At 37.2% G+C, this 27440-nt stretch overlaps 1 protein-coding gene across 2 annotated transcripts in view; it reads left to right on the forward strand.

The window, feature by feature from the left end:
* The first annotated feature begins 1926 nt into the window (after positions 1 to 1926).
* Positions 1927 to 27440, forward strand: part of SYNPO2 (synaptopodin 2) — a 92091-nt gene continuing 66577 nt past the window's right edge. Inside the window, exon 1 of one of the 2 annotated variants that reach the window (XM_009583933.1) lies at positions 1927 to 2055. In XM_009583933.1, coding sequence (XP_009582228.1) covers positions 1927 to 2055 — 129 coding nt within the window. The remainder of the gene's footprint in view (positions 2056 to 27440) is intronic. The other variant, XM_009583932.1, reaches the window with a different exon arrangement.

Below are 27440 nucleotides of genomic sequence, written 5' to 3' on the forward strand. Positions count from 1 at the left end.
GACTAAAAAACTGGCTGCTATAGCAACAAACCAACATTGCACAAGATAATAAGAAGCAGTTAGCCACCTTGAACTGAGTTATTTTAAACAAGGCATCTTCACTCAGAGGTTGTCTAGCAAAGTTCCTTTAAAGACCATTCCCTTTCTGCGTGTGGCTTCTCTGATAGTGTTTTCTTTAAGTATTTAATTATATGGCAAGTTGTGCGTGTTTTGCTTCTCCAGAGCCTTTGACTTGTAGTCAATAAAGAAAGCACTCTTCCTCCCATTAAATCCTGATATTTAGTGTGTGACATTTTCCTCTGTTTGATTTGGGAGCTTGTCTCCACCCAGTCTTTGGGTTACCTTAGTGTCTTCAGAGGCCCGATGAAGGGCTCAAGCACCTAAAAGCCTGTCTACTTTTTCCAGCCATAATATTTCAGTTTAACAGAAGATCCTGTCTCTACCTTGATAGTTTGCCTAATGGTCTTTAAAGAACATTGCTGTAGTGTAAGGAAGCATCACTCCAGGGACACTTAATTGAACAGACACACAGGCTTCGGTTTAAAGCCTCAACGGTTACCAGCTACTTAGATGCAAAGTCATGTAACTTAAATGCCGAGTGTTTCCTGTTGCCCTGACATCTCTGAAGACCTAGACCCAGCCAACTGAAAACACTTCGTATAGGGACCTCGGTGGAATTTAGGCTGAGGCAATCTGACATCAACGCCCAGCAACCTGGGTCTCAAAGCAAGAGGTGTTTGTTTCAGAAACTAGTCTAGCTGTTAAAGATGTTTCTGCCCACCTGCTGAATACTCTTCTTTAGAACCAGCTTAGTTCAAAATGCAATGTGATTTAAGCCAAGCTAACTGACTTTGGGCTAAGGTGAGTAGGAGCGCTTACGCTGTCAGTTGTTAACACTCAGCAAGGGGAATATTCATCCCTTGCTGAAGAACAGCCACCTCTTAAAGCACTCCAGCTAGATCTGGAGGAGCTCAGCTGTTTACAGTCTGCATTACCCCAAGTCAGCAATGGAGAACAGAACTGCACCCAGGTCTTGTAAGGCACCGGCAAATTAACTTCCCACTGAATCTTTTTTTTTTTTTCCATGCTTATAGTAAGGTTCCCCGTTAATGACACAATGCAAATCATCCATTGATAGCATCAGCAGGGAGAGCTGATACTTCATTCTACTAATCCTCTTCCCCCCTCTGGTAAGAAAGGTAACAGACTGCATAAGAACAAGTATTATTAGGGTCCAATAATAATTCAGGTCATTGCTAAATAGCAGTGCACATTAAACTACACTGAGGTTAGAGAGAACTAGCAAAAGAAGCAATTCCAAGACAGGGGAATTATAAAGCTTTTTTTTTTTTTTTCCTTTTTTGCATACCGGCAGTGTGCCAGAAGGTGCATGCAGGGTAGAGATGAAAACCATAAACCTAGTTCAATCTAAGTGTATCAGTTATTCAGAGGATGTACATGATGTTTCACTTGAGATTCTGCTTTCTTCTTTGTTTGGAGTATGAATGCAAGAAGTGGGTAAATTAGAGTTTAAAATGTCTGGCACCATTTACTAAAGTAAACTTACATCCTAAATTGTCACTGGGAAATGTACACTTCTTTTTGCTGTTGTTTTGATTTAGCTGTCACGAGAGTCATGTTTAAATACAGCCTTTTCTGCCTCATGGCCGAGTCTCTTTGTGTGCATTTCCTCAACGTTACTTACTTTACTTTGAAGGTGGGCTGAGCGTAGAAATCTGACGAAAGAGTGGGCTGTGCCCTTGATCCGAGGGAGCTCTTACATTCTTCTGAATGACTACATTTGCTAGTGCAGTACACAGCAGCAGCAACAGTGTGGTGCTCTGGGTCTCCAGCTCTGCCTGGCAGACAAATCTCCAGCTCGCTGAACATCTGCAAGACAAATTTTTCATGTTCTTCTGTAAATGAATGCTGCCTAACTGCACCAGGAAAATGGGCACAGGGGATTATCTCTGCATTGCTATGAGTGGAGGGGCGCCTTGGGGCTTTAGATTGCAAGGTGGCAAGGAGCAAAAGCAGCCTTTGCAAATCGCCAAGGTAGGATCATGAGAGACAGATGTTATTGTGAAGAGAATAGTTTGTTTAAATATATATTGCTTCCAGTGAAATGGTTGGTGTGGATCTTATTGTGATGCTTGTTTGAATTTGCTAACATGTTTTGCAGAGATTCTACAGGTGCTGATTATGTTTGTTTCAATAAAACAGGATGATTACTTTTTGGTAGCTTGCAAGTATTGCAAACATTTTCTTAAATGTTAAAGGTTTGAAATTGTGAAATGATGTATGCCTTTCAGCGCCTGTTTGATTCGCTGTATGTTTTTGAATGCACTCGGCATATTGCAAAACTGAATCTCATATTAGGAAATGCTGTCTCAGTCATCTATTTATGATACTTTTTCTACTCTAGGCATAGAATAAATACAGCTTTATCATGAGAAAATGTTCTTACTATTTTGGGAATCCTGGAAAGCATTACACTGAGTTATCTCTGGGTTTGGAAAGTTATCCAGTCTTAGAAGCAGCTTTAATAGAAGCCAAACATTCCCTCTTGTATTTCATGAGCAACACTGAAAATTATTGAAGACTTCGTAAATTATCTTCATGTATAAAATAAGAGCAAAACAGACAGTAGAAATTCAGAATAAATAAAAAATAAGAATTGGTAACCCCAAGTTGCAAAAATAATAGTTAAAAGTAGTTTTGTTAAAAATCAGTGCTCACTCCATTGCAACAGCTTCTCCACTGAGGCAACAATGAAGATTGTCACAGTTATTAAGGCTTATGTAACTATATGGAGCTGCATTCTGTTCTGCTAGACAAGAGGGACAAATTTTGTCCAGAGCTCCGAGGTCAGCAAAATACCACTGGCTGAAATGATACTGGGACTGATCATCATACAGTGAATTCTGCCTTGTTAAATTGAGGGAGAGAGATTAAAATGTACCTTATCACCTTTTAGTATCTTGATAATCCAGTACATTGAGTGTTAAGTTTTCTGTACTTTGATACAGTATTTTAGATCAGTAGTCTAGCTATTTAAGCTCTAACTTTCTTAAGCTGTCGATATATTTATTGATCAGTTAAATTTAATTTACTGGATCAGTTAACTTTTTCACAAATAGCAGAAACAGTAAGTCTATCTCATTTTATACAAGAAGGTCCTTTTAGTTCCTCTGTCAAGAAAAGAACATCTTTCACGATTATTTTCAATGATTTCCAGACCATAATATTAATCATATTCAGTAACAGAGCTATGATTTATTGAGTGTATGTATCATTTTTCTCATTACTGTTAAGTTTTTGTTTGTTTTTATATTTTACAAAACTTGAACATGTCTAAATTTTTTTCCTACCGATGGGCAACTGTTGCTTTGTAGTAAAGCCACTGATAATAGATGACAGTGGAATCCTGCCATCTAGTGAAAACTTGTAGCTAGAACTTAAAAAATTGTAAGTAACGGTAAAAGGCAAGTGGCCCTGATTACATAAAACCAAAAGTAAAAAGCACAGTAGTTTGAACACAAGATTCTGATTAAGCTTTAGTTTTCCTGATAAAAATGGGCTATACAATTTTTTTTTTTCATATTCACATCCTGGACTGTGGTGCTTAAGTCTGGGTTCTGTTTTACCACTAAAATTTGGGACTTGAGACCTAGATACATGGTAACAGTTGTGCTTTACTTCTAATGGGAAAATTCACCTGTAAAATATATCTAAAGTTAGAAAAATAATAATACGCATTTTTAGAAAAAAAATCAAAGAAGCATGAGTTTGTTTTCTTCCAAATGAACCCAAACAAAAGGCCACGTAATACAATACTTCAGAACACCCTTTGTAAGAGTACATGCGTATCGGCATATATAAGTGTTATAAGCATGGTGGATTGGGTGCTTTATGAGTTCCAGATCATTCATTTCTCCACGCTTAAGAGTTGGTCAGGATCAATGAGATTTGAAAATTGACACTAGTATCTGGCTGAAAACCTGAAACTTAGAGTTGACAGGCCACAGCTTTCTTTGGGACTCACTCTGCTGGCAGGCTTTGCCGTCCTCCCGGGGGAGCCCGGGCTCTCAGAGGCATGCAGACGTGGGTCTCCAGGTCAGGCACAACCGCCAGGTTGAGGCGCAGCGAGGTGGGGGGTCTGCAGCTACACGGTGTGGGACCTTTTTTGGGGAGAGACAAGGTTTTCAGCTTTTATTCTGTTATCCGTGAAAACTTAATCTAGTAAGTCATGAAAGAATAAAGAATTACCCAACTAGTGCATAGTAATTTTCCTACGAGCTCCAAAATCCAAAGCTTGTGTTTCCTAAACACCATAAAAAACTGTTTTGGGTTTTGGGGGTTTTTTTTTTCAGTTCAAGGTTCAGCTTCTCCACTGGTGCATACTAATGTAGCTCCATGGAACCAGTGGGTCATTGCCAATTTACACCAACCGAGATTTTGTCAGAAGTACGTATTTCTGGTTTTGGTATCTCAGCTCGCAGGAGCTGGGAAAGCTGCAGAGGAGTTGCTCGCCTGGTTGCCGACACAACCTGAGCACGGTACACCCCTGGACTGCTGCAGAGCGAAGCGCACTCAGGCGCCGGTCATGAGCAGAGCAGTGGTTGTGATACAGATCTAAAGGGGAGAGGGATGTAAAATGGAGGGAAATGAGATAATCACGAAAATGTGGCAGGATACAAAAATCCCATATTCACACTTATCTACCCTTTTGATAAAGGCAACGTACTGTTTTTAAAGCTAATGAAATAAGTCACTGCAGTTCACTGCCAGAAGCAACTTTTACCAGTTCATTTTATGCCTTTTAAAATATTGTTTTATTACGTTTATAAAAAAATATGTAAACCCTCCCCCCGTCGTTTGTTGCCTAGCTCTTAAAGCATATATGCAAGTAGCATTCCCGCTAAAATCAATGAGAGTTTTGCCTGCAGTATAAAGTATTGTCTTCCATTATCATGCAAAGTGTTAACAGAGAGGTAGAGACAAACCTTTACCCTTCCCAAGAAATATCTCGGTATTTTTTCTCACCAGCACGTAAAATACGAAATTTTCATCAGCAAATAATTTTACAATCATTAAATTAGATTCAAGACATTTCAGTAATTTGTTAGATGTGAGATTGCAACAAATGGATTTTTTTAAAAGTATCACAAAGTATCATTTTGTCCACTTTTAACTCTTATTCAAAACGTAAATTTTTAAAACATTTGACTCGTTTTCTGTAAAGGCATACAAACTGTTTAACACCCCTCCTCCTCCCAACCCTGGCTCCGTACATCAACTTACTTTGTTATGTCCACTAATGTTGTAAATACTTCATAAAAATTTACTTTCAGTTAAAAAGAATTTGCATATTCTATATGCTGTCCACAAATACCATAATGACTTTTAAAAAAATCTATTTTAAATACTGTGTCAAAAGACATCCTGTGCTAAGAATGATATCTAATAACTGAATGTTACATAAAAAAAAAAGATAATCGGAAGTATAAAGCTAAGGAAAACAGTGATTGTATCAGTTGTGTTGTGTATGCACCAAGACACTGAACCATGTCAGTATTGCACTGTAGGATAGCTTTCCCAAAGCAGGAGAGCACTGGGAAGTCTCAGTACAAGAGTGACCCTAGATGGCTAAGAATTCAAAATATATAAGAGGAAAGTGACACGTGATGTCCTTTCTGTTTCCACTGTGAGATACATGAAAGAATGCTTTTTTTACGAATACCATAGATTTTTTTTCTTTTAAATTTCTTTGCAGTTTTTAATTTAAAATATATAAAAAAACTGTATGTACAAAAGAATGGATCATTTTCTGGACTAGCATTTGAAAGAGAGTCCTGTGAGTTTTTCTACCAATACTTAACAATACCAGCTATGTTATATATAATGAAACTATACCCTTTAAGAAGCATCTCTTCTGCAACAGGTAATTTAATGGAGTTGTCCTATAGATGATTTAGATTTATAATTCAACCATTAAATTATCTGGTTGCAATAGAGGTACATTATTCTCAGCATATTTGTTACCTACACAAACAGCAATTTGATGAACTTATTGTTTACATCTGTCAAAGTCTTGCTAATTTAAGTTTGGGAACTTAACCGAATAGTTCTAGTATTCAAGGGCAGTAAGTTCCATGACTCAGGCCTCTAAGCACTTTGAAGGAAATTCAGTCCTCTTTTTCCTATCAGTACCCTAAAAGCAGAAATGAACAGATGCTTAAAAATCCATATGATCAATTGTACTGCAGGTTTTCACGCTTGAGACATTGGGGTAACTAATGTTATTAAGACAAGGTGCCTCACTTGTTACTGAATTCAGATCACGTCAGTTCCGGAAATACTCTGGTCTATATGTAGTGTATACAAAGATATTTCTACATACATACACTTCAGCAAGAAAGGTATCTTCAAAGGAGATCATGTTGTCCTGTTTTATATCTATGAGAGCATTCATCCTGATCTCTCCTGATTCATCAGCGGCAGAACAATATGTAGTTGCATATGGAGAAACACACAGTGCTTTTTTTTTTTTAAGTGCTGACATATTTTATGTACTTTTTCAGCAACTTTTTTCAACTAAGTTTTTAGAAAAATAACATAGTAACATTTCCCTTCCTTTAATTTCTACCTTGCCAGTTTGCCAGTGCATAACTACAATTATAATGCCTATCCTCTAAAATGTCAAGTTATTTGAAAGAACTTAATGGATATTTTGAAGCTCTTACCAATGTGATTTTGCATCCTGAAAATTTTTGCTCTACCATGGACATTTTCTTACGTCCAGACATGCCAAATACCATGCAATTTTCCATTGTCTTGTAAATGTTAACTATAGTCCTAATTAATCCTCTGAAATACTTTGATAATTCAAATCCAACGGCCTCAACTAGGCTTCATGCAAAACTTATACAGTTTGTGACTATTTTGCCAATTTCTGAAATAGACTTCTGCTGCTGCTGCACAAAACAGTAGTTTTACCTTTGGCTCAGTAATGACAATGACATTGTCAATGTGACAACTGGCTGCCTGGTCACTTTAGACTGCTGCATTTGTCCATCAAAACGCTCAGATTTCAATTCAAGTCTCAGTTTCATCATTTTGGATTCATTGGAACCTGAAACTGAAAGTCAAACTCAAAGACTTGGGAACAACCTGAACCAACAGTGTGAAAAGCTGATGTCTGAATATGGTTACTTAATGCTGGATGTATACAGAGGTGGGCTCTGTTGTGGTAGTTCGACTTTCTCCCTGCATTTATCCGAAATACTTGACACATGCAGAACAACCCCAAGCAGCTTTCATCAAGTTGACCTTTACACTTAGTCTAATAGGAAAAAAATAAAGGACAGGACATGTTAGCACGGGTATGCTTTTGATCCTGAGGTAAGGCAAAGCATGTCACTATCACATATAGGAGAGATGTGTTAGCACACAGTTGGTTCCTCCACAAAGTACATCAAAGCTGCTGGGTTTAAGGAAACTTCAAGTTCCTGTTATGCTCTTACATTGTCACCATTGGCAAATGCACACACTTCCAGGCAGAAAAACTAGGTGAGCAAAAGCTGAGATTCTGGTCACTACATTCTAGCTGAGACATGACAAATATAGCTGTGTCACACCTGTGCTCCTAGTTCATTTCAGTGCTAAGTCACGCAGATGAGTACAAACCATCAGTTCCTGAAGCAGTGGTTTTTTACTCCCCTCCTTGCCTCTGCACTGATGGCCTAGGAGCACCATCCTTCTAGTAAGATGAAGGTAAGACGCTGTTCTGTGTTTCGGATCATCTCCAGATGAAATTAAAAGTCATCTTGGAGTTGGAGCTTTGGTGCCGTCTGCTTCTGAAAATATACTTGTTAATGCATAGTCAAGTAGGATCTTAATATATGCTACTGTGTTTGAAATGAAGATGCTCAGTATGCTGTGTAAAGGCTCAGTACTGAGCTAACATGATGCTGGTGATATTTCTTTATTTGTATCAACTGACTTTTTAAACAGAATTTGAATACAACTTTATGCTTTAGCAGTAGACAGAGCAAGCCATGTTTAAAACATGCTAGTTGAATTTTGGCAGCAAAGGAGGGGAGTTTAGAGTTAACCTACATGATTTTAAACACAACTTGCCTTACTTGGACTGTATTTAAAACTGTTTGTTTAAATTTGCTAGCTAATACATTTCCAAACATAGTTTGTCTTTGCAGCCTGGACAAACTCATATTCTCAAATTCACTCTTCAGACCATCTGACACAGCCGGTATTTACTGATATTCAGAAAATCCTGCAAGGAGTTATGTGGAAAACTGTGGTTTTCTCTATCTTTTCTGGAGAGGATTTTGACTCTGTTACAAGCCTTGACCCAATTTAATAACCAATACATTTTTGCATGTTTAGATTAAATTAATTGCACATAAATAGTTCAGCTTCTATTTAAGTAAATGACAAAACTTCCACTGACAAACTGGGAAGAACCTGGGCTTTATAGAGATTAGGTTAATTTATTTTGCCAAACAAAGGAACAAATTAAAGTTCCCAAAATCTAACTAAAATAGACCACTGCTAAATAATTCTGCTCCTGAAAATCTGCCATTGCTAGTTAGAAAAATAATGAGGAAAAAAATTCATACACCTTTACCAGCAAAGGTTTATATATACTTCCAAAGGTTAGGGGTCTGCATTTTCTAGTTTCAAACTTCTGCATTCCAGCTGTTGTGCCAGTGGAAATGTTTAGTACTGAAGTCCCATCTAGTTGTTTAAAAACTGCAGGCTGAACTAGCACATGATTGTATACCCTGTTTTGGATATACAGAACTACATACCAAGCTGGTTTTGGCACGCTTTCCACAGTATTTAGGCAAATACAAGCATGCTTTGGATACATGGTAGTACTCATTTGTGCTTGTTTCCAACAGATACTTTTCCAACTCTCATGCTAGGAGAGTTTTCAATGGAATTGAATGAACAACATAATTCACACTGATTTAAACTAAACAAACTAAAAAAACCAAACAGTGTATTCCTACTAAATTAGATTAGCTGCTTTGTATAGAGCTTTGCTTAATTTTTTAGTTTCTTTGCTGGAAACATTTAAAATACACTGCATGACATTATTATATTTCATTGTTCTGTATTTTCTGCCATTGCATTCTTATTGTGAATGTGAATGTAATAGTAAGACTTTTGGCCGAGTTCACATTAAAATATCACAACAGGAAATGATGTTTACAAAGCCCTTTAGGATTGTGTCAGATTGTTTGAGAGGATACAGCTAGCAATTTATGCATATCATGGAAGGGCTTTTTTCCAAATACAGAACTCCGTCTTCTTCCTATTTACAGCAGAAATATTTAGAGCAGAAATTACTTTAAGGGACCATATTTCATGGGTTAAATACTTAGCACTCTATAAAATAAAACCGATTTGCAGAGATAGCTTCAAATTTAAGAGGAACAATTCTGTGCATGGAATTAACTGTGGACAAAAATGATAACATTTAGATTGCAACCAGTACTTATGAGCACTGTTTGTTGGCTGGAATGAAACTGGCAGTAAAAAACCCCCCTGGATATCAGCTTGAAGGTTTTAAATTTCAGACCTAATGTACACAAGTTACACAGTGGATTTCTTTTTCCTTTTCCGTAATTTTTCCCATCTGTCCCATTTCATTAGAATCTGTAGTCCATAGTCAGTGTGGATGTTAGGATGAGACTAATACACATTTAAACTGAAACACTTCAGCATGCACCAAAATCAAAGTGCTATTTTTTGGTTACCTGCCAATACAACATGGTGTTGAGCATGAAAGCCAAAAATCTTCAAAACACCTCAGCACCTTGCTCTCAGTGGGGTGCTAAGAACAGCGAAGAAGTGGCTGCTTTATTTGTTGCTTATGTGGAAGGTAAATTATAATGAAAACCTAGCTCTAAGCTTGCCAGAGCCAATGGGCTTATACCCTGAGCTCTCTATCATGAGCTGCATGCAGTCCTGGGCACAGCACAATCTTATTTTCCCGTTTAGCAGGGAAACACCGTCTACAAGTCTTCTTTCTACTTCCACAGAAATGTATTTTGAATCCTTCAAGTTTCCTTCCGTGTTTGGTATCTCCTTCCTACATCTGGGATGGGGCATCAAATGCACGGGTAACCTTTTGCTTCAAAGGAGTTATGTGATCCTGGACTGCATAGCTGTAGAATCATTATTTTATAAACTTGCCTTTCTGTAAGTACATTTGAGAAATATGGTCCCATTTAGGAAGCTGGATGCTTTGTTTTTTGTAAGCATGTTTTATATTACAATTCATTAGCAGATGAACTGGTGATGGGTCAAAACTATGAAGAAAGTAGATAAGCTATGGTTTTCCGTACTGCTGGTTTCATTTGATATGTTCTCTATAGTATAAACCTGCCACATTTAAAATATTTTTTTATATTTTTAACAGCATAAATTGCTACAATATTGAATTTTAAGGAAGTTTCTAAACTAAAGACAATGCAAGACAATCATATGTCTATTGTGGCACTTCACAGTAACTGAAAGAAAAACAAACGGAATGACAGGGGAACATAATTTAATAAGACCAAATTTTCTCTTCCTAGTATTATTCTCTGCCTAATACAAGGAGTATCAGGAACTGCTTGTTGTCTGCAGGCAAAGGTGGTAAAGCTGAATTTTTGTTTTAAAAAACCTAACAGTTGAAATTGCTCTAAAGGAAGCCTTAACAAAGGAGTTACATTTTTTCCCATGAACTCAATGGGAGCTTTGCCATTGACTTCAAAGGCGAAAGGATTGGGCCTTAGTATGTATAATATAGTGCAGTTATTTAATTAGAAGCAGATATCATGAATAAAAATCCTCATTGGGAAGGGTGTAGCAGTTTTTGCTAGGGATCCACTTACTACAATTTTCTGTGTCTAGCAGAAGTCATTCCCTTTAAAGGAACAAAAAACCTTAGTCTTCGGGGTATTCCAAAGTAACTAACTTTCTTCAAGTTATTTGGTAATTGTACATTTCATTTCCAAGCTGTCTTGGAAGTCTTTGTAAGGACAAAGATACTCACTTGAGTTGAAGACATTTGAGTTTGCATATTTATGAGAGAGTGAAATGATTGCTAATAATAGGTACTAGACTGACATTACTAGAAACTAGAGGCCATTTATTAAAGGATTGATAATGTATTGGTGTAAGCTAAGGAGAAAATTTAGACTATGGACATATCTCTCAGTTGCAAATGTTTACTGGTTGAAGGGACTACGTGTAACTGCCCTCTTGCTTTCTTCAACTCTGCAAATAGACAGGCTTGTGTTGGTTGAAATGAGCAGGTATTTCTTAAATTTAGATACCAGGGCTTCGCTAACTCACTTCATTTTGCCTGAGAGCTCAGGGAACAATTGTACGAGGAGCTCATCTATAAGATTTGAAGTGTAGAAACCTCCAGGTTAGGATAGGGAGGAGGAAAGAGAGAGGAGTGCTGAGCAGCTGTGGGTGGCAACCTTTTCAGCAGGTACAGCTGTGGCTGGACAAGTCAGACAGTAACTCCTTGTGTTGGCACACGCATCTTCTTGTAGATGCATCTTCAACAGTTTAACTGACATCACTTTGGAAAGGCTCTAAGGGTCCTGCAAAAAAACTGCTTTTCTTCCAGAAGAAAAGCATCTACATGGAGAATTGTACAACGGTAATTATAATGGTTGTCTATACCTGTATAATATCAGGTGTTTCCAAGATGTACTGCAATCAAGGGGAACCACATCATTAGTTTTATTAGCTTTACTCAACCACCACCACTGGTGGTCCTAAAAAGATCATCTCTCTATTTATCTCTCTAAATCCTTGTCTTCTCTGCCAGAAATTCTTGTTCTGCTTTCTTTTATCATTCTCTCAATAGTACTTTCATTTAAATACACAAGTACAGCTACTTACTTAAGCATCACTTTCAGTGAATTCACTGAAAATTGTGGGCAAACAATGCCTCAGACTTCAAACCTTGTTACTTGGTTAGAATAGTGCCCATCACTTCCAGTGAACTTCCTTTGGACTGAAAGAAATACAGGAAACTTTCTGCTTTGCATGAACTCTCTCATCACAGAAATCTCTGAACTACTAGAGCTTAACAGATGTGGCTGGAATAGACTGATCAGCATTTTGTTCCACAAATTACATTTTCCTATTTTGCAGAGATCACTTCAAAGACTAGCTGCCATAAGCCACTGATTTAATTACAGAGGATGCATATGGAAATAATCTGAAAGGGATAAATAGCTTTATATATTTTCATAGATTCATAATGATCTTCCCACACACTGAAATAATACTTGCAGAATGGATAATGTAAGACCCGCTTATAAAATTCTTCAAATTAGAAAAAAACTATCATTAATCATGGATGTTTTAAGCAAATTCTAACATATAATTCTATGTAATGCCTAAGATCCTTACAGAGGAGCAGCTCTTTGACATCCTTCACTGAAAAAAGCCCAAAGTTTCAGAATTGTTGGCTTTCCAAAAAACTTGATAGCTAGGAAATTAGAATGGTTTCACCTAAATTCTCAGTCAGTGGAATAAGTATGTTATGCTGATCAATATAAAATGAACCATTCACAAACTTGGAGGTTTTTGTTACAATAATACATAATAAAATTACATCATTGGTTTATGAAACAAAATGTTAGTTTTAAAGTGTTATCTCATGGTATCCATACTGTCAGCCAAAATTAGTCTTTAGATATCTTGTGCATGTTTAGGAGTATCTAGGGGAAGATACTAGGCATTAAACTGAACTGGAAATCACAACTAGAACACTGATTCCTTTCAAGCCCCCAAATCCCTTTGCTAAGTGAAATAGCAGTGTGCCTTTATGTCCAGACTGAATAATCATCTTTTCATGATACTGGCATATTATTGATTATCACTAGATGGTGCTCTTATTCACAATCCCCCAAATTATAGGTAAGTGAATGTAAAGACAGTTACACCTTGGAGAAATTTTGGTTGCTAGTTTTAATGTTTTCTTACTAAAGCTCCTAAGTATTGTTCAGCTCAGTACCTCCCAGACCAAATAATTTCAAAGTGTAGAATTAATTACTTCAAGATAAATATGCATATAAAACAAGTCAAGAATCACAAAACATCAAATTAATCAAAATCATAATATCAAATTAGTCATTCAAAATCTTCCTTTCACTTCTACTTATTATTCCCTGCATACAAGTAGAATGTAATCCCCTTAAGGAGGGCTCCATAAATTTGTATGAATGTTTGATTTGTGGTTTCATAACACTATAATTAGGACACATTTTGATCTTTAAAAAACTAACTAAAAAGGAATATTTCAGAAGGCCTTAAGAAAGAGGCAGTTGTAATCCTTTAAAGAGAAAACAGAAGAACATTTTTGCACCTATTTTACACCATATTATGAACATTCAGTAGTAATACTACACACGACAATTGAATACATGTAGTGAAATAATAATTAAAAAAGAGTATAAAAAAACATTATATCAAACCTCAGCTTCTTCCAGCCCAATCTGACAATAGCCAGAACAGACAGGGCTGGGAGCCCTGGAGATGTAAGAAGTCTCTCGGGTCTTGTATCCCATTTAAACCAAATTTTGAGCTATATTAAAATTATATTTTTTCTAAATTCCTCATTATCCTACTTTTCCTTTCTCTGCCGTCACTTTCAGTCATGACTTCAGTCTGTAATATTAGCCCTTCTAAAACCAGGTTATTTTACTAATCTGATGAAGAATAGACTCCCATGAAGCCAAATCCAAGAATGCATCCTTGAACAGCTAGAGTGTTGGAAATCTACCGGAGTTTTGCAGCTTGAGCCCATTTTTACTCAGTTTTAAATTAACAGATCAGTACAGGTGTGATCCAACTCATATTTCCATGACTGAATCTTTGTTTGCAAGGCCCTGATTCAGCTCCTAGATGTGCTACATTTTTAAGTCATTTTCCATCATCAGGATAATGTTACCAAAAGATTTCTGATTTCATAATTTGTGACCACAAAAAGGATTTGACTTTAAAACCTCTTGTCATTCTACAAAAGCAAAAATCTCCCAATCTCCCAGAGTTACAGTTTTCTTCCTCTATGTTTACAGAAACAGAGAAAAACAATCCAGTGAATGTAAATGTAGTGAGAGTACCATGAATGCCTCTTTTCTACACTGGCAAGAACAGTACAAAGGGTACGATAATTAAGCCTGAGGAGATAGTTATCTCTGTGGCCTGTCACTTTTTTTAGTGTTACTACATGAACAAATGGAGCACTGAAATGTATGACCTGAGAACAATGGTGCCCAGCCCCGTACCAGCCTTCTGGGTCATTCACTTGTTGTTTGCTTCCAGGCCTGATTTGCATGTGAGGCCTGGAAAAGCTGCAGAGACTGGGAATTAGTACAAATTGATACTGGGTACTAATTGACCCAAGCAAAAACTAAAGATGCATTGGCCTGTTCAAATCGGGCTTGAATGCAGGCCTTTGGATTCCTGCATCATCCAGCTCTGAAGAATTAAACTCTGGCATGGTTCATCAGCTGCTGGGTCCTGGGATAAAAATAGAGAGGCAGCAACAGGATGATGTTTCATGAAACTGAAAAGGGTGGGAAGCAACCCTTCTTCTTACGAAAAACATTTTCTTTTCAGGTGTTCTAGGCAACAGCATGGCAATTGAGCTCACCTAAAATGAGAGCCAAACCAAATCTCTTCCCAAAACCTTTTACTGCTCTACATTCAAACATTTTTTTTTTTTTAAAAGCTGGAAAATATTCATTGTTCCATGTTTATGTGCAGGTGTGTTCCATCAAGAACAAGGAACACAATTTATTTCAGTGACTGGATCAATCATGCTGGATGCACACACAATGACAGTCATAGCTGTAGGAGTTACCTATTGCCTATGCAGCGCCTCTTGCTTGTCTGTTATCCAGCTAAAAAGCTTCTTCTAATAGGTTTCCATCAGATCATTAAGAGTAAGCCTTCAAATGAGACTTGTGCTGTCTGGCATCAACAGTTTCCAATGAGCATAATATTTTTAGTAATCCACAGATTTTTTGGGACCGAGTTTAATATTTGGAGATGATCTTTGGTTCACACGTGGTCAAAATACTGTGTGAATAGGTTCCTTTGTGATTGCCAGTCCCTTTTATATTGTAGGACTCTTGTATATCTTTTTCCTTACTGGGAGAGGAAACGATATGCTACAAAGTCCTCTCTGTTTTTATAGCTTTGTAGTATTATGGAAAGCAGTGTTCTCCCTTAGGGATTCCCATAATCTCATGTTATACCTGCATGTCACTTAAAGCAATACTTACACATTGGCCCAAGTGAGTTTAGTTTCTTTCATTTAAAAGCTTCCTTGAACTTTTTTGATTTCTTTAGTTTTACATTTGTAAGATACTCTCAGGCCAGACAATATTTACATGTGCTCGGGTTTCATTTTGGCTATTTCACTTTGCTCCCTTAGGCCTTGTGTACCTCTAGTTTCTCCATCATTTTAACACAATTAGTCACAATCTAAACCAGTATCTCAAATACAGATCCTGCCACAACTGCACTTGACTGGTCAGAAATGTATCTGTATGACTGCTTTGCTTGGACTGAGCACACAGCTAAGGAGTATTTAAGGCAAAATCCTCTCAGCAGCAGACCCCAACTGCATTCTTGAGCTAATATTGGTTATTGTCAAGGAAGTATGTGTCCATCAGATCCACCGAGGTTGTCCTTGTTGAAACATCCCTTCCATCTCTGGACCCCTCTTCTTTTTAATGCAGAAAGCTTTGCTGCACTCCTGTGGTGTCAGTCATGGATAAACACTTTCACAGAGTAAAATACCTGTGCAACGCGTGTGGAATACAGGGTGGCGGGCATGGGAGGAGAGCTTGGACTTGGTCTTCTCTTCTCACAAATTACAGTAACGTCTGGCATCAAGGCTTCTTTCTTCAGGCACAGAGGATAAGGTAAAGTTTACTTCAATGTGCAGACTTCTGGTTTCTTCCATGCAAAAAGAAAAGAACTGGAAAGCAATCCCCTCTGATACAGTGACATTAAAATGCTCTTGCTGTGTGTTTTCTTTAAATTCATTATTAGGCTTAAGTTAATAAGAAGAAGGTAAGTTTCAGGGCAAAATAATAAAGAGGAAAGGAAACTGGACACTGATTCTGACACTGAATTTAATTTATGAAGGTGCTGACCTGTGACATCTGTTTAAAGACTACGCAATCCTTAAAAAGTGTGCTTCCCAGAGAAACTTGAGAAGATACTAGCAGCTCATATAACAGGACCTTTCCCTCAAAATTATATTAGTAAGAGAGGTGTCAGCAAAGTTATGTCTTCTGAGGCAATGTGAGTCAGATTACCTTCTTTTAGGTGAAAAAGAGCTCCGTACATTTCTACATTCCTATTCAGTTGCTTAACATGCCACTCTTGATCTTCAGTTGATTTTTAAATGACTTCTTACATCACCAGTATGCTGAAATTTGTGTCTGACTGTAAAAGTTTCTTAAACAGACAGCTATAAACAGTGCCATGAGATAAGGAGCTACACCACCCATCAATTTCCAACGTATATAGCAATGTGAATCATATGGAAGCACTTGCTCTGGAAACAAATACAAAATTACAGAACTGATCCACATAAACATCTTTTCAGTTTCTAGCTGTACCTTCACAAGTTCCTCCTAGCCTCTACTCCCTTTATTTGGTGCTTGGCATTTGGAAGAGTGCCACAGATCAGGGCTGACTTTGCCATTACCACAGGTTTCCTGACACTCCTTCAAACAACTGTTCATGAATACCATGCTGTCATACTGTCAGATTTCTTTCAGATTATTTTTTCTTTCACGAATAAGCTCTGAAAGCAGTACAATGCATATGAGAGAAGACAGAGTGATTTCTATTTCTTTTTCTGCTTGTGTCTCATGTTTTTAAGCTACTATTTGACCTTTTTGGGAGTTGAAGCACTTTCCATAGATCTAAAGGGAAATACTACATGGAGGATTTTGGTTTTGTAGCTGCCAGAGCCTTAATTTCAGAAGTACTTCCAAAAAGTGCCTCTTAACTCTGTACAAGATACAGTTGTTTGTTGCTTTCTTACGTAGTAAAGGCAGTACTCACTCTAAAAATCAAGTCATGAAGAGCTGGCACAGTTTTGGATTTATACATACTAAGGTTACCTGGAGGTTCCATATGACCATAACAATGCAACCGAGTTAGATGCATGATTTAATAGTTGAAAAATATGCGGGATATCTTGTAGCAAAGTTGGAGCAACAGTAGCCACACAAAATGAAAAGGAATGCTGTTGTCGTAAACTAATATAACTAGGGCTATCAAAAAACTTTCTACAACTATGTTGGGGTGAAATATTCTGATGGCAAGTAGGTATTTTATATCCACATGTTAATCCTCTTGAACAGGATGAGTTATTAAATTAAATCCTTAAAATGAGTAGCTCTTTTATGTGCGCTTATATTTTCCAGATGTTTGATACAGTCAAGATTATCTTGTTCATTTGCATGTGCTTGTTTCTTTTGTTGTTATTTTTAGAAAATTCCTTAAAACTTACTATTATTCTAACATCTGAGTAAGATTTGAAAATCTTTTTTATTTTAGTCCCATAGCATTTTTCAATTATCTTTCTTAATCCTTATTTCTATTATTTATAGTTTTGGAAGAAGAGACAAAAGAACAGAAGCCTATCACGACTTCAGGTTCTAACATTTATTTCAATAACACTACATAGAATAGGCCATACCTCCGTGGCATAACTCGCCAGAAGCTGGAGCTACGCTAGAAGAACTGTTGTGCATTTTGCACAAAGCTCAGGGGGAATAAAAAAAGGTTACATGGGAGAATATGACTGTAATTTGGGGCAACACAATATTCTTCGGAACTATCATGCTCTTATAGCAGGTTTCAGATCTTTAAGTTTTCAAAATATGAATGTTTGATAGCAGCAAAATCCAGGACTTAATTTAAACTAATTAAGCAAGTAGAATTCTGTCCCCACTAATTGACCTTAACATTTACATGGAAGTTTACTGAAAATATAATGCACAGGAACTATGATGTCTTTAAAAAACACAAAGCTTTTTACATGTGCTCTTCCATTATAAAAATACCTAAGGTACCGACACTTTCACAATTCAGTTCCTTGTCTTCAGGAAATGGAGATGTACCCATACATCTGCTATGTGTGACTAGCTCATTGGTGGACCACAGTTGACTGATATGCTGCATTTGTGAGCTATGCATCACTTAATGGAGTTATCAACAGTGGTGATATTTGTCTGTCATGTTTAGTAGTATGTTTTTATAAAAATTATATCTATGCTAAAACTAAAAACTGTGCATCAAATGTAAATAATACCACTTCAAATTGTGATCTTGTTTTTCAAGGCCCTTCCTTCTTGACAAAACCAGAGTGCTGCAGAAAGCTAACGCTGTGCATTCAGTACGTGGCCGTGTCCCTGCTGAGCCAGCCCCTGAGTAACCCTAGCAAGAAATGTGTACCTGGGTACCACCTGCAGTAATTTTTCTTTTTAAAAATCCATTTGCAGGAGAGAGACTACTTTTAGTGTCCCAAGCAAATTCCAACTTGTGCTACAATCTGATTACATTAGTTACCCTGTGTCCCTTTCCTCTTTGAAAGTTTTGTTAGGAAAATACTACTTTATGTCTTAGAAGGCACACATAGTGGTGCTCTTGCTATAGGATTGCTGCATTTCATGAATGTGTGGGCTGCAGCCTTCTGTGTATATAACTGCATCCTTGAGTTAGCCAACACATCTTAAAGCTGGCACAGATTTTGGCCAGAGGTCATTAAAGTACTTCAGAATCTATCTGGGATGAGAGATGCCATATTATGCTTGGGCTAGTACATAATAATAATACTTCAGAGGAAGATAATTAAATAAAATCATAGAAAATGTATGCCAAAGATCTGCTTGAAACAATACTCCAGTTTCTTACATTAAGAATTGTTAAAAATGGCAGCATTAAAAAACAACTGGCTCTTTCCCAAGCTACATGCCATTTGGATTTCCTTAAAAATTCAATCTTTACAGTTTCTGAATAATGCAACCATTGTAATTCAAGGACGCTCCCCTGCTGGTTTTGATTAATTTATTTTAACAACACAGAAGAAGTCTGCTGTAGCTCCTCTGGTAATATAAATCCGTGTTACAAAGAATTCTGTTGTCTCCACCTCTCTAACAAACTATAGTGTCAGGGGTTCAGAGTTAAATGGATGGCAATACAACTTAAACAATTAATCTCTGCTTTTGCATCTGAATTTAATATCAGGGTTTTTCCCCTTCAACCCTTAGCTAGTTTATAACTCTATTCTTATTTCCCATCTAAGTAACACATCCAGTGAAATATTTTAATTTGTATGCAATAACACCCATTCTACACATTTAAAATGAATATCTTGAAAAAATTTTACCTATAGTCAGGTATCTTAAAAAAAAACCTAAAATAACCATGGCTATCTGGCCAACTTTTTAAAATGTATTGCGAGTCTCATGACATATGCTATTTTCCTTACAGTACCAGATACTGAAATCCGGTTCTTACCTGAGTTACAGCTTTCATTAAAATTAGAATACATTTCTGGATATTCTGGATTGCAAAGTGATTCCACTCACAAGAGGAAAAAAACAAGTAGTCCCAAATTTTTAATGTTTAAATCTCTTTCCATGTGGTACTAGAGAAATTGTTCTTTACTACTTGCAGGGCTAATGGAAGAAGCTTGGAAGGACCACAGTCTGAGAACAAAATGCACAGTGAGGGCACCTAAATACCTATTACAGTTTCTATGGATAGAAATTGAGAAGATATACAACATAGCTGCTATTAAAGTAACAGTGGTTTTCAGAGGTTACAGAAATTGCTGCAGCGATGTGTGACATGTAGATGTTTTCCCAGGTTCTAAGAACATGTGAATACTCTAGCATTCAAGCAGTATGATGAGTTTTGGGAATCATGCAGCACTTTAACAGAAATTGCTGTGTTAGCTTACTTATACAACTACATAGTCTTGAACTGTTTTAATTCCACATAAATATTAAATACTTCTTTGTTTAAACTCATTTATTTAAAATACTAAGTAAAATGAAATTAAACAATTTCTAAGCTGCTTCTTACAGATTTCTGGTAAACTAGCTGCTCGTTTGACATGTCGCATGTACAATTTCAACAGTACCCCTATGTGTGAGTGTATATACAGATGCTTTAGGCTAACATTAAACAATGTCCTATAGCTATGAATGTTTTTGTAATCCAAATAAAGTAGGTAGTGTTTTTATAACTATCAATTCTTGGGTTATGGAGAATGTCTTCAAATAGAAATGGAAAGAGGTTTATCATTACAAACAGGTCTCATTCCCTTAAAAGGAAGTTGTTTCTTTTTTCTTCTGCTTCTTTGGAGAACTGGCTACAAACTGGGAATGGTTATTGTATGACTCATTTGAGAAGAATAGCTACAGTGTAAAAAGTTCAGAAAGGATTTTAATAAAACCAAACCCAATTATCTTCTGTTTTGGGCACGATAAGGACAGTTTTAAAGAGAAAAATATCGAATTTTTCAGAATGCTGTAAATCAACATAATACTGTAGTGCTTTAAAGGCAAGGGGGAAAAGGTCAGGAAAGAATAAAACATTTACCCCTAGTTTCAGTTCTATAGATAAGACAGAAACCTCCTTTCATAAGCAAACTTTACATTTACTTTATTCTGGTCTGGCCTGGAAGTGAGCTCCTGCACCCACCAGTGCAAATCACTGACTGCCAAAAACACACAACAAACTTGGGAATCATCACTCACTCAGCTATGCACAGATAACGTGACTCTTCTACTGCACCCCACATACTTCAGCTCTTGGAAATTCCTCAAAACCCCTACGCTGTAAGTCAAACAGTTCGCAATAATAAAATTATTTCAAATAAAACAACATTAATGACATAAGCAGCTATGCTGTGGGCATTAGAGACTGCAAATGCTACATTGTATTATATTGTATTATTCCCTGCAATGCTTTCCCCACAATAGCTTAAAGGATACAATAGTAAAGCGAGGACAGAAAAAGGCCCTTTGCCTCTTAAACTTCTGTTATTGTTTAAGATTCAGCATTTGAAACTTTTGGCATAATGTAAGGACCTGAAAGAGGTAGTCTCATACCTTCTAGCTTTTGCTCACTGTGCCATTCAAAGGGGAGGCCGATCAGAAAGTAGGAGGCAGTACTCAAGTAATCATTGTATCCTTTCGTTACAACCCCTGTCTTAGTTTTTACAATTTTATATATGAAATCAGGTCTCCAACATGTCACTTAAGGTTCTGCTTTTCTGTGTGCTGCAACACTCGAGTATCCTATCTTTCATTTACGAAAGGGAGAGAAACTGGTGTTATGTCTCACAAAGCTAAGTTTTAATAGGATTTGTGATTATTAGTATTAGGAATATGCATAGAAGAAGTGCATGCTAGCTGGTGTATGTATTTTCAAGATGCAATAGCTGGGTGAGGCATGCTGAGTGTTTATGCAAGACATGGAGAAATGCAAATTTTTTTAAAGTTCAACACTAGCTGTTTACATATTGCTACTCTAGCAAGAGAAGTTTGTACACAGCACTGTGAACTATAAGAGTCTGCTATAAAATCCTCTCTTTAAATAGCTAAGTGCTTAGATGTTTTTATCTAAACCCCAAGCAATAGGGTCAGGATATTCTATTTATTGTGATAGTCAAACACAGTTTGATAGTTAAAGATCTGCTGAACAGTCTGTAATAGTTTTTGTAAGAATATGATTTGTCTATTTAAAGTGTGTGAGATTAGAAGGGCAACCATGCTAATGGTCGCATGTAGCTGCCAAAATTCTGTAGAAACCAGCTGGAGGGAAACATAGTATACTGAAAAACATTATTTCGCCTTAAAGTTATAGGCCACCCTAAAGGAGTAAAACTTCATGGGATAGGTCAGTAGCTTCAGCAGAAGATACTTCTTACCGTGCAGTCCAACGAATACTATGCAAAAATAATTTACAATTAATCCATTCTAAACAAAGACAATAATTTGTCAGTTACAACACAAAGGTGTTAATATTTTTAAAGATTTTTATTTACTTTGTCCTTAGTGCACATATATTGTAAAGGAACCTGCTGGATTCACCACTTGTAGTCAAGGCATATTCTGTGTTCCCTTAAATATCAAACAACTATTACATGGCTTCATTTTGATGTGAAAGTGAGTGTCCAGTATTGGCCATTTATATAAATTAAAGTTTCCAAGAGTGCTAGTAGGATTTTTTTTTTTTTTTCCCCTCATGCTTGTAGCACTATGGAACTTTCCCATGAGAGTTCCTCCTAAGATTGCTCCAACTGATGCTGAAGTTAACAGAAAGCGACCAAGTGATTTCAATGGGAGTTTCACATTTGGAAAGCAAAAACAGGACAGTATTTTGGCAAGACTGTCCATGTATCTGAATTCCCATTCCTAGGAATGCTGAACACTTCAAATTGTCATGAGACTAACTGCATTTGAATCTTCTTCTGAATATATGTAGAATATCCTTAGTCTTCAAAGCTAAATTTTAAAAGAAAAAATGCTGCAAAGCCCTCTCCACCCCCTTCCACCTTGCTAATGTTTGATCAGTTGAGAATGTCCTGGCCAAACAAGGTTCATGCATGTATCACAAGCACTCAGTTTTTTGCAAACCCAAGAATCTTGCATAACTTCAGATGACTCTACGCTTTACGGTATAGCTCAGGCTTTACAGCATAGCTCAGGCTATACCGTAAAGGACGACATGCACCACTGATGCTTTATGAGGTACCTTTGATGATGAGAGATCTACAGTTGCAGACATAATTTACCATTGCAGTAGACTATAGATAGAATTTTAGAATTTGGATATTTGTAATGGATTTTTTAAAAATATATTTTGTAGATCTCACATTTTAAAAAATGCATGGGTGGAACTGTTGTTGCTGCTACTACTGTCCCACGGTGCTGTTCAGTGTGGGGACCTACAGGGTTAGTATTTGGGAGGGGAGGGCAAGGGGTCCTGCTGCTGGGAACGGGAAGCCAGGTGGGTCAGGAGGCTCCTCCTTGCCTATCTAGTGCTCTGCCTGATAGCAAGGGGAGTGACTGCAGAAAAGACTGCAGAAGAGAGTCTGTGCTGCTTTTAAAGGCCTATCCTGGACCTGGTTGCCAGGGAGCTGCGGGAGGGAGAAGGCTGGCAGCAGACAGGGAAATAATTCAATTGAATTCAATTAGAGTGCATCAGTAGAACTAAGTGAACTATTAAAATAAACAGGCTCCCTAAGTCAGAAATGGGTATGACTGTAGAGATCAGAGTCTTCACAGATTTGCTTTATAGTATATTGAGTTATTAGCACTGTCTAACATGAGCCACTGCATTGCACAGTTCCAAACGTGCTCAGGACACGATTACATTTAGAGTTGCACACGTGGCGTTGGCCCATCTTGGCCCCTCTGACATTGGTCATTTTTCAGGATCCATAGCAGGCAGTGATGCAGCAAGGCACTAATTTCCTACAGAGACTGAGCAGCTGCCACCTTAGTTTGTGGATGAAAGGAAAACAGAAGCAACAGCATGAGAGAATAGGACTGTGAGCAAACCCTTCCTCCCCTCTTCTGCTGAGGACTCCTGCTGACCACCTGCAGGGAGGGCAATGGTTGCTCTAGAAGAATTACTCCAGATTTTTAAAATATCCTGACCAAACCACTGACCAGGATATAACCCTAATCGAGTAGAAATACCCCAACAGTCTACTAATACTTTCAGATACCCTGGATCATTTTTTGTGTAAGTGGTAACTAATTGATTTAATGAGAGAGGTTTTCTTATTTAAAAGGAAGCATCCTGAGCATTTCCTGAAGACTGTAGATTTAATTTGTTCAGCAGTGGTATAGGTATTCATCAGCAAGCAAATACCTGATTTTCATTTATAACAGGCATTGCACTTCATACTAAAGCCAGAGATTTGGGAAGAAACTGGGTTTAAGTGACAAAGTACTGCTTGTAATTGAGACAAGTGGGTTTTTTGAACAATGTAGGAGTGTATTTTCCTGCTTGGACTTCTTTTGTTTGACAGTAAATTTTGTAGGTAGTTACGTCTGAGTGAAAAATCACAGTGAAAAAATGTATTGATACATGAGAATAATTAAGAGAAGGTCATATATTGCAAGAGATTGTTAGGTCATATATTCAGGAGAATAATACAGTATTCTACAGAGACAACATAGATACTTATTAGTGTTGAATAAAAAGGTACCTTGGGTTTTGGGTGGTACTCTGGAATTATGATTTCCTGCTTAAAAAAAAGAATAACAAAGATAACCCAAGTTAATGAAGAGAATTGAAGGAAAAGCTTCTCAAAAAGGTTTGTGCAGGAAGCAGCACACATTTTGTATCTGGAGAAAAAAAATCCAAAGTGTAGTGTTAGTCTATAAAAATGTTACCTCAAACTGTTCTGGAATTTGCAGTTGAGTTTCCCTTTCCTTCAAAGGTGCAAAATGACAAGTTTTTGCAAAGCAGGGTTCTCAAAGTTTGCAAAAGACCAATGGTTTAGTTTATATTTTTCCCAGTGCAAAGCAGATGACTGACAGAGGTAACACATACAATTTGAAAGTTAAGTTCTATTCCCTAGTCCCTTTCCTGTTGCTTCCTCCTCCTAGTGCTCCATTCTACAGGTTTCCGAGTTCTCCTATGCATTATTTAGCAGCCTCAGCTTGTAGCAACACAAAATTACAACAGCACCAGCAGAACTCCAACTTGGTGTATTTTGGAGGCCTAAACACTTCCATTTAGAAAAGCAATACAAACAGTCCTAGGCTTTCAGTATGTATTTCAGCATGCATGAGAACAAAATACAGGTGAGAATACTTCTGCTAGTTCAAATTAATAAATATAAATGTGCTCTTAACTGGGTTCCATTCTAAAATGTGAATTCCTATACAAAGGTTAGCATCCTGAGCATTGGGATTTAAACCAATCATTATGAAAGAAAACCTAACAGCTAATTCTACTGGAGGAAAATTTCCATGCTCACGATTTAAAATGTTCTTTTGGTTGCTTTTTTGCAATCATAAGTAGAAACTGAAAATGTTTGAAAGATTTTTTTTTTTTTCACCTCCAAGTAATACCTTTTTTGGTTAGGGACCAGTGCTGCTGACAAATACCTAATTCTTGCTAGGAGCCGAAATACTAAATGGCAATCTAGTCCATTTTTGACAGTACATACAAGACACGGCCACATCCATAAAACACCATTTTTTAGCATGTCCTTAGAATGTCTAAAATGAAAACTGCGAGAAAAAGCATGGCTAGTTTCAAACCTTGTTGTATAACTGCAATAACTACTTCTGAAAAAAAAAAACAGCCTGATGCACAGAACAAGAGTGACAACAGATACTAATAATCAAAGTGTATGACCAGTTGTGTATTCCCGAAGAGCTAAAGATGGAATCCAAACCAAAAAGTCACAAATAATATTCAAGCTTCCTATCTCAACCCATTTCAGACTTCTGCAATATGGGTGAGATGGCTGTAAAATTTTGCACTTATAGATTTTGAGGCGTTTGGATGCCAGGACAAAATTCTTAGCTTGGGCCCAGGACTGTTCCAGCAAACTCTTTTTAGAAACTTGTTTAGCTTTTGTACTGATGTGATCAGCAGAACTGATTAATGGCAATGGAATTATGCTGAAGAGCTCCAGTGGAAGAGCTGGTTCCAGTGATTGTTGCAGCAGATAGAAAGAGCTGATGAGGAGTAGGGATGAGTTAAGAGTCCACACAGAATAGTCCCATTTAGCATTACAGGCCAGGATCTAAACTTATGAGTCAGATACAGCTTTTTCTGGAAATATTTATGACCTTGGGTTTCCAATTACTGCTTTTTATCTGCAAACCTGCCTTTCATCACATCTGAGATACTAAGTGGATCAGTTCTAAACACATTTTGCAGTCAGAGCCTCATCTAATCTCTCACCTTTCCCTCGTCCCTCCCCAGGCTCTAACACCTGTAATGTGCTGCTCCAATTTCCTTCTGCATACAGAGACATGAGCATACAACTTCTGCCCTTGAATAATCCACTTCTAAATAACATTTGTCTAAAAATCTGTCTTCAAACATCCTGCATTGCTTAGGCTAAGCTACCTCCTGAACTGGGTGTTCCCCTACTTTCTTCTACTCTCCCCTTGTCTTTTTTGGTGCTTTTCCTCTATCATTCCACATATATCAAATATCTGTGGTGCTAGGGTCCTCTTTTCGGCAATTTCTACCATGTGAAACAGCTCTATTGTGCTTCCTCCCTTTTTACTTTACCGGCATATAGACATCTTTCCTGACATTTCTCATTCCTTCATCTGTCAGATGTTTTAAGGAAAAGACTTGAACAGGCATATTTGAAAGAAACTGTTCTGGGTAAAGGTACTGGGAAGCCACATTACACGATGAAGACTACAGTTCTGTCTGGGATTGTGAGGATTATCAAACACAGAAGAACAGTAATTTAAATGTATTAACTGCTTTGCTACAAATACTGTGTGCACAAGAAGATATAAACGATAATGACAGTAGATTAAACTTGGTTCACAAGCCTTCAAACATACTCAGTATGACATTCTTTTTCATTTATGCAGCTGAGCAAGTTTATTTCAGCCAGCGGGTGGGGGGTCTAAGAAAACTATTTGGACTGCATAACAAGGACACATCTGTACAGTTGAGATAGCTTTGAAGATATGCCAAATTTGTTTTGGGATTTTTATGGTGGGTTTGGTTTTTTTTTTTAATAAGCTTAAGGCTTTTCTAAAAGAATCCTAATACCACTTCTCCCCTCACACCAAAAATAAACCCCAAATGAAAACAGCATCAGGAACAGTCATGTAAGCATTTTTATGGCCCAATACATAAACTGCTTTACCATTCAAGTCACAAAACAGTACAGTATACATATGAAAAATTGAATGAAATTAGTTTACTTATTATGCATTCAAACAACCATCAGCCAAACGCATCTTTGAAAGCATCGATGTGAAATACAGAAGTTGCCAATCCCAGTGAAAATCACCTATAGATGTTTGCAAATGGCAATATGCAACTACAGTATGCTTCAGTATTTATCTAGGCTTGGCAGGGAGAAGTAAAAACGAAAATATACTCATATCCTGGCAATCTACAGCACATTGAATTCTACAGCATTAACCGATGTAACCACCTTGTCCTATTTAGGAAATTTTTTTGTCTAGATTTCTTTGTTTGGGTTCGATAATGTAACTGCAAGCTGATCCAAAATGACAATAAGCTTCATTCCAAGTGCAGTATGAGAATGCAGTCACAGATGCTATTTCACTGCTTGTCCATAAGGAGGATTGTAAAGGGTCTGTAAGACTCTTAAAGAAAGC

This window comes from Fulmarus glacialis, unplaced genomic scaffold (genome assembly GCF_000690835.1).
Source record: "Fulmarus glacialis isolate BGI_N327 unplaced genomic scaffold, ASM69083v1 scaffold27598, whole genome shotgun sequence".
Taxonomy (NCBI): domain Eukaryota; kingdom Metazoa; phylum Chordata; class Aves; order Procellariiformes; family Procellariidae; genus Fulmarus; species Fulmarus glacialis.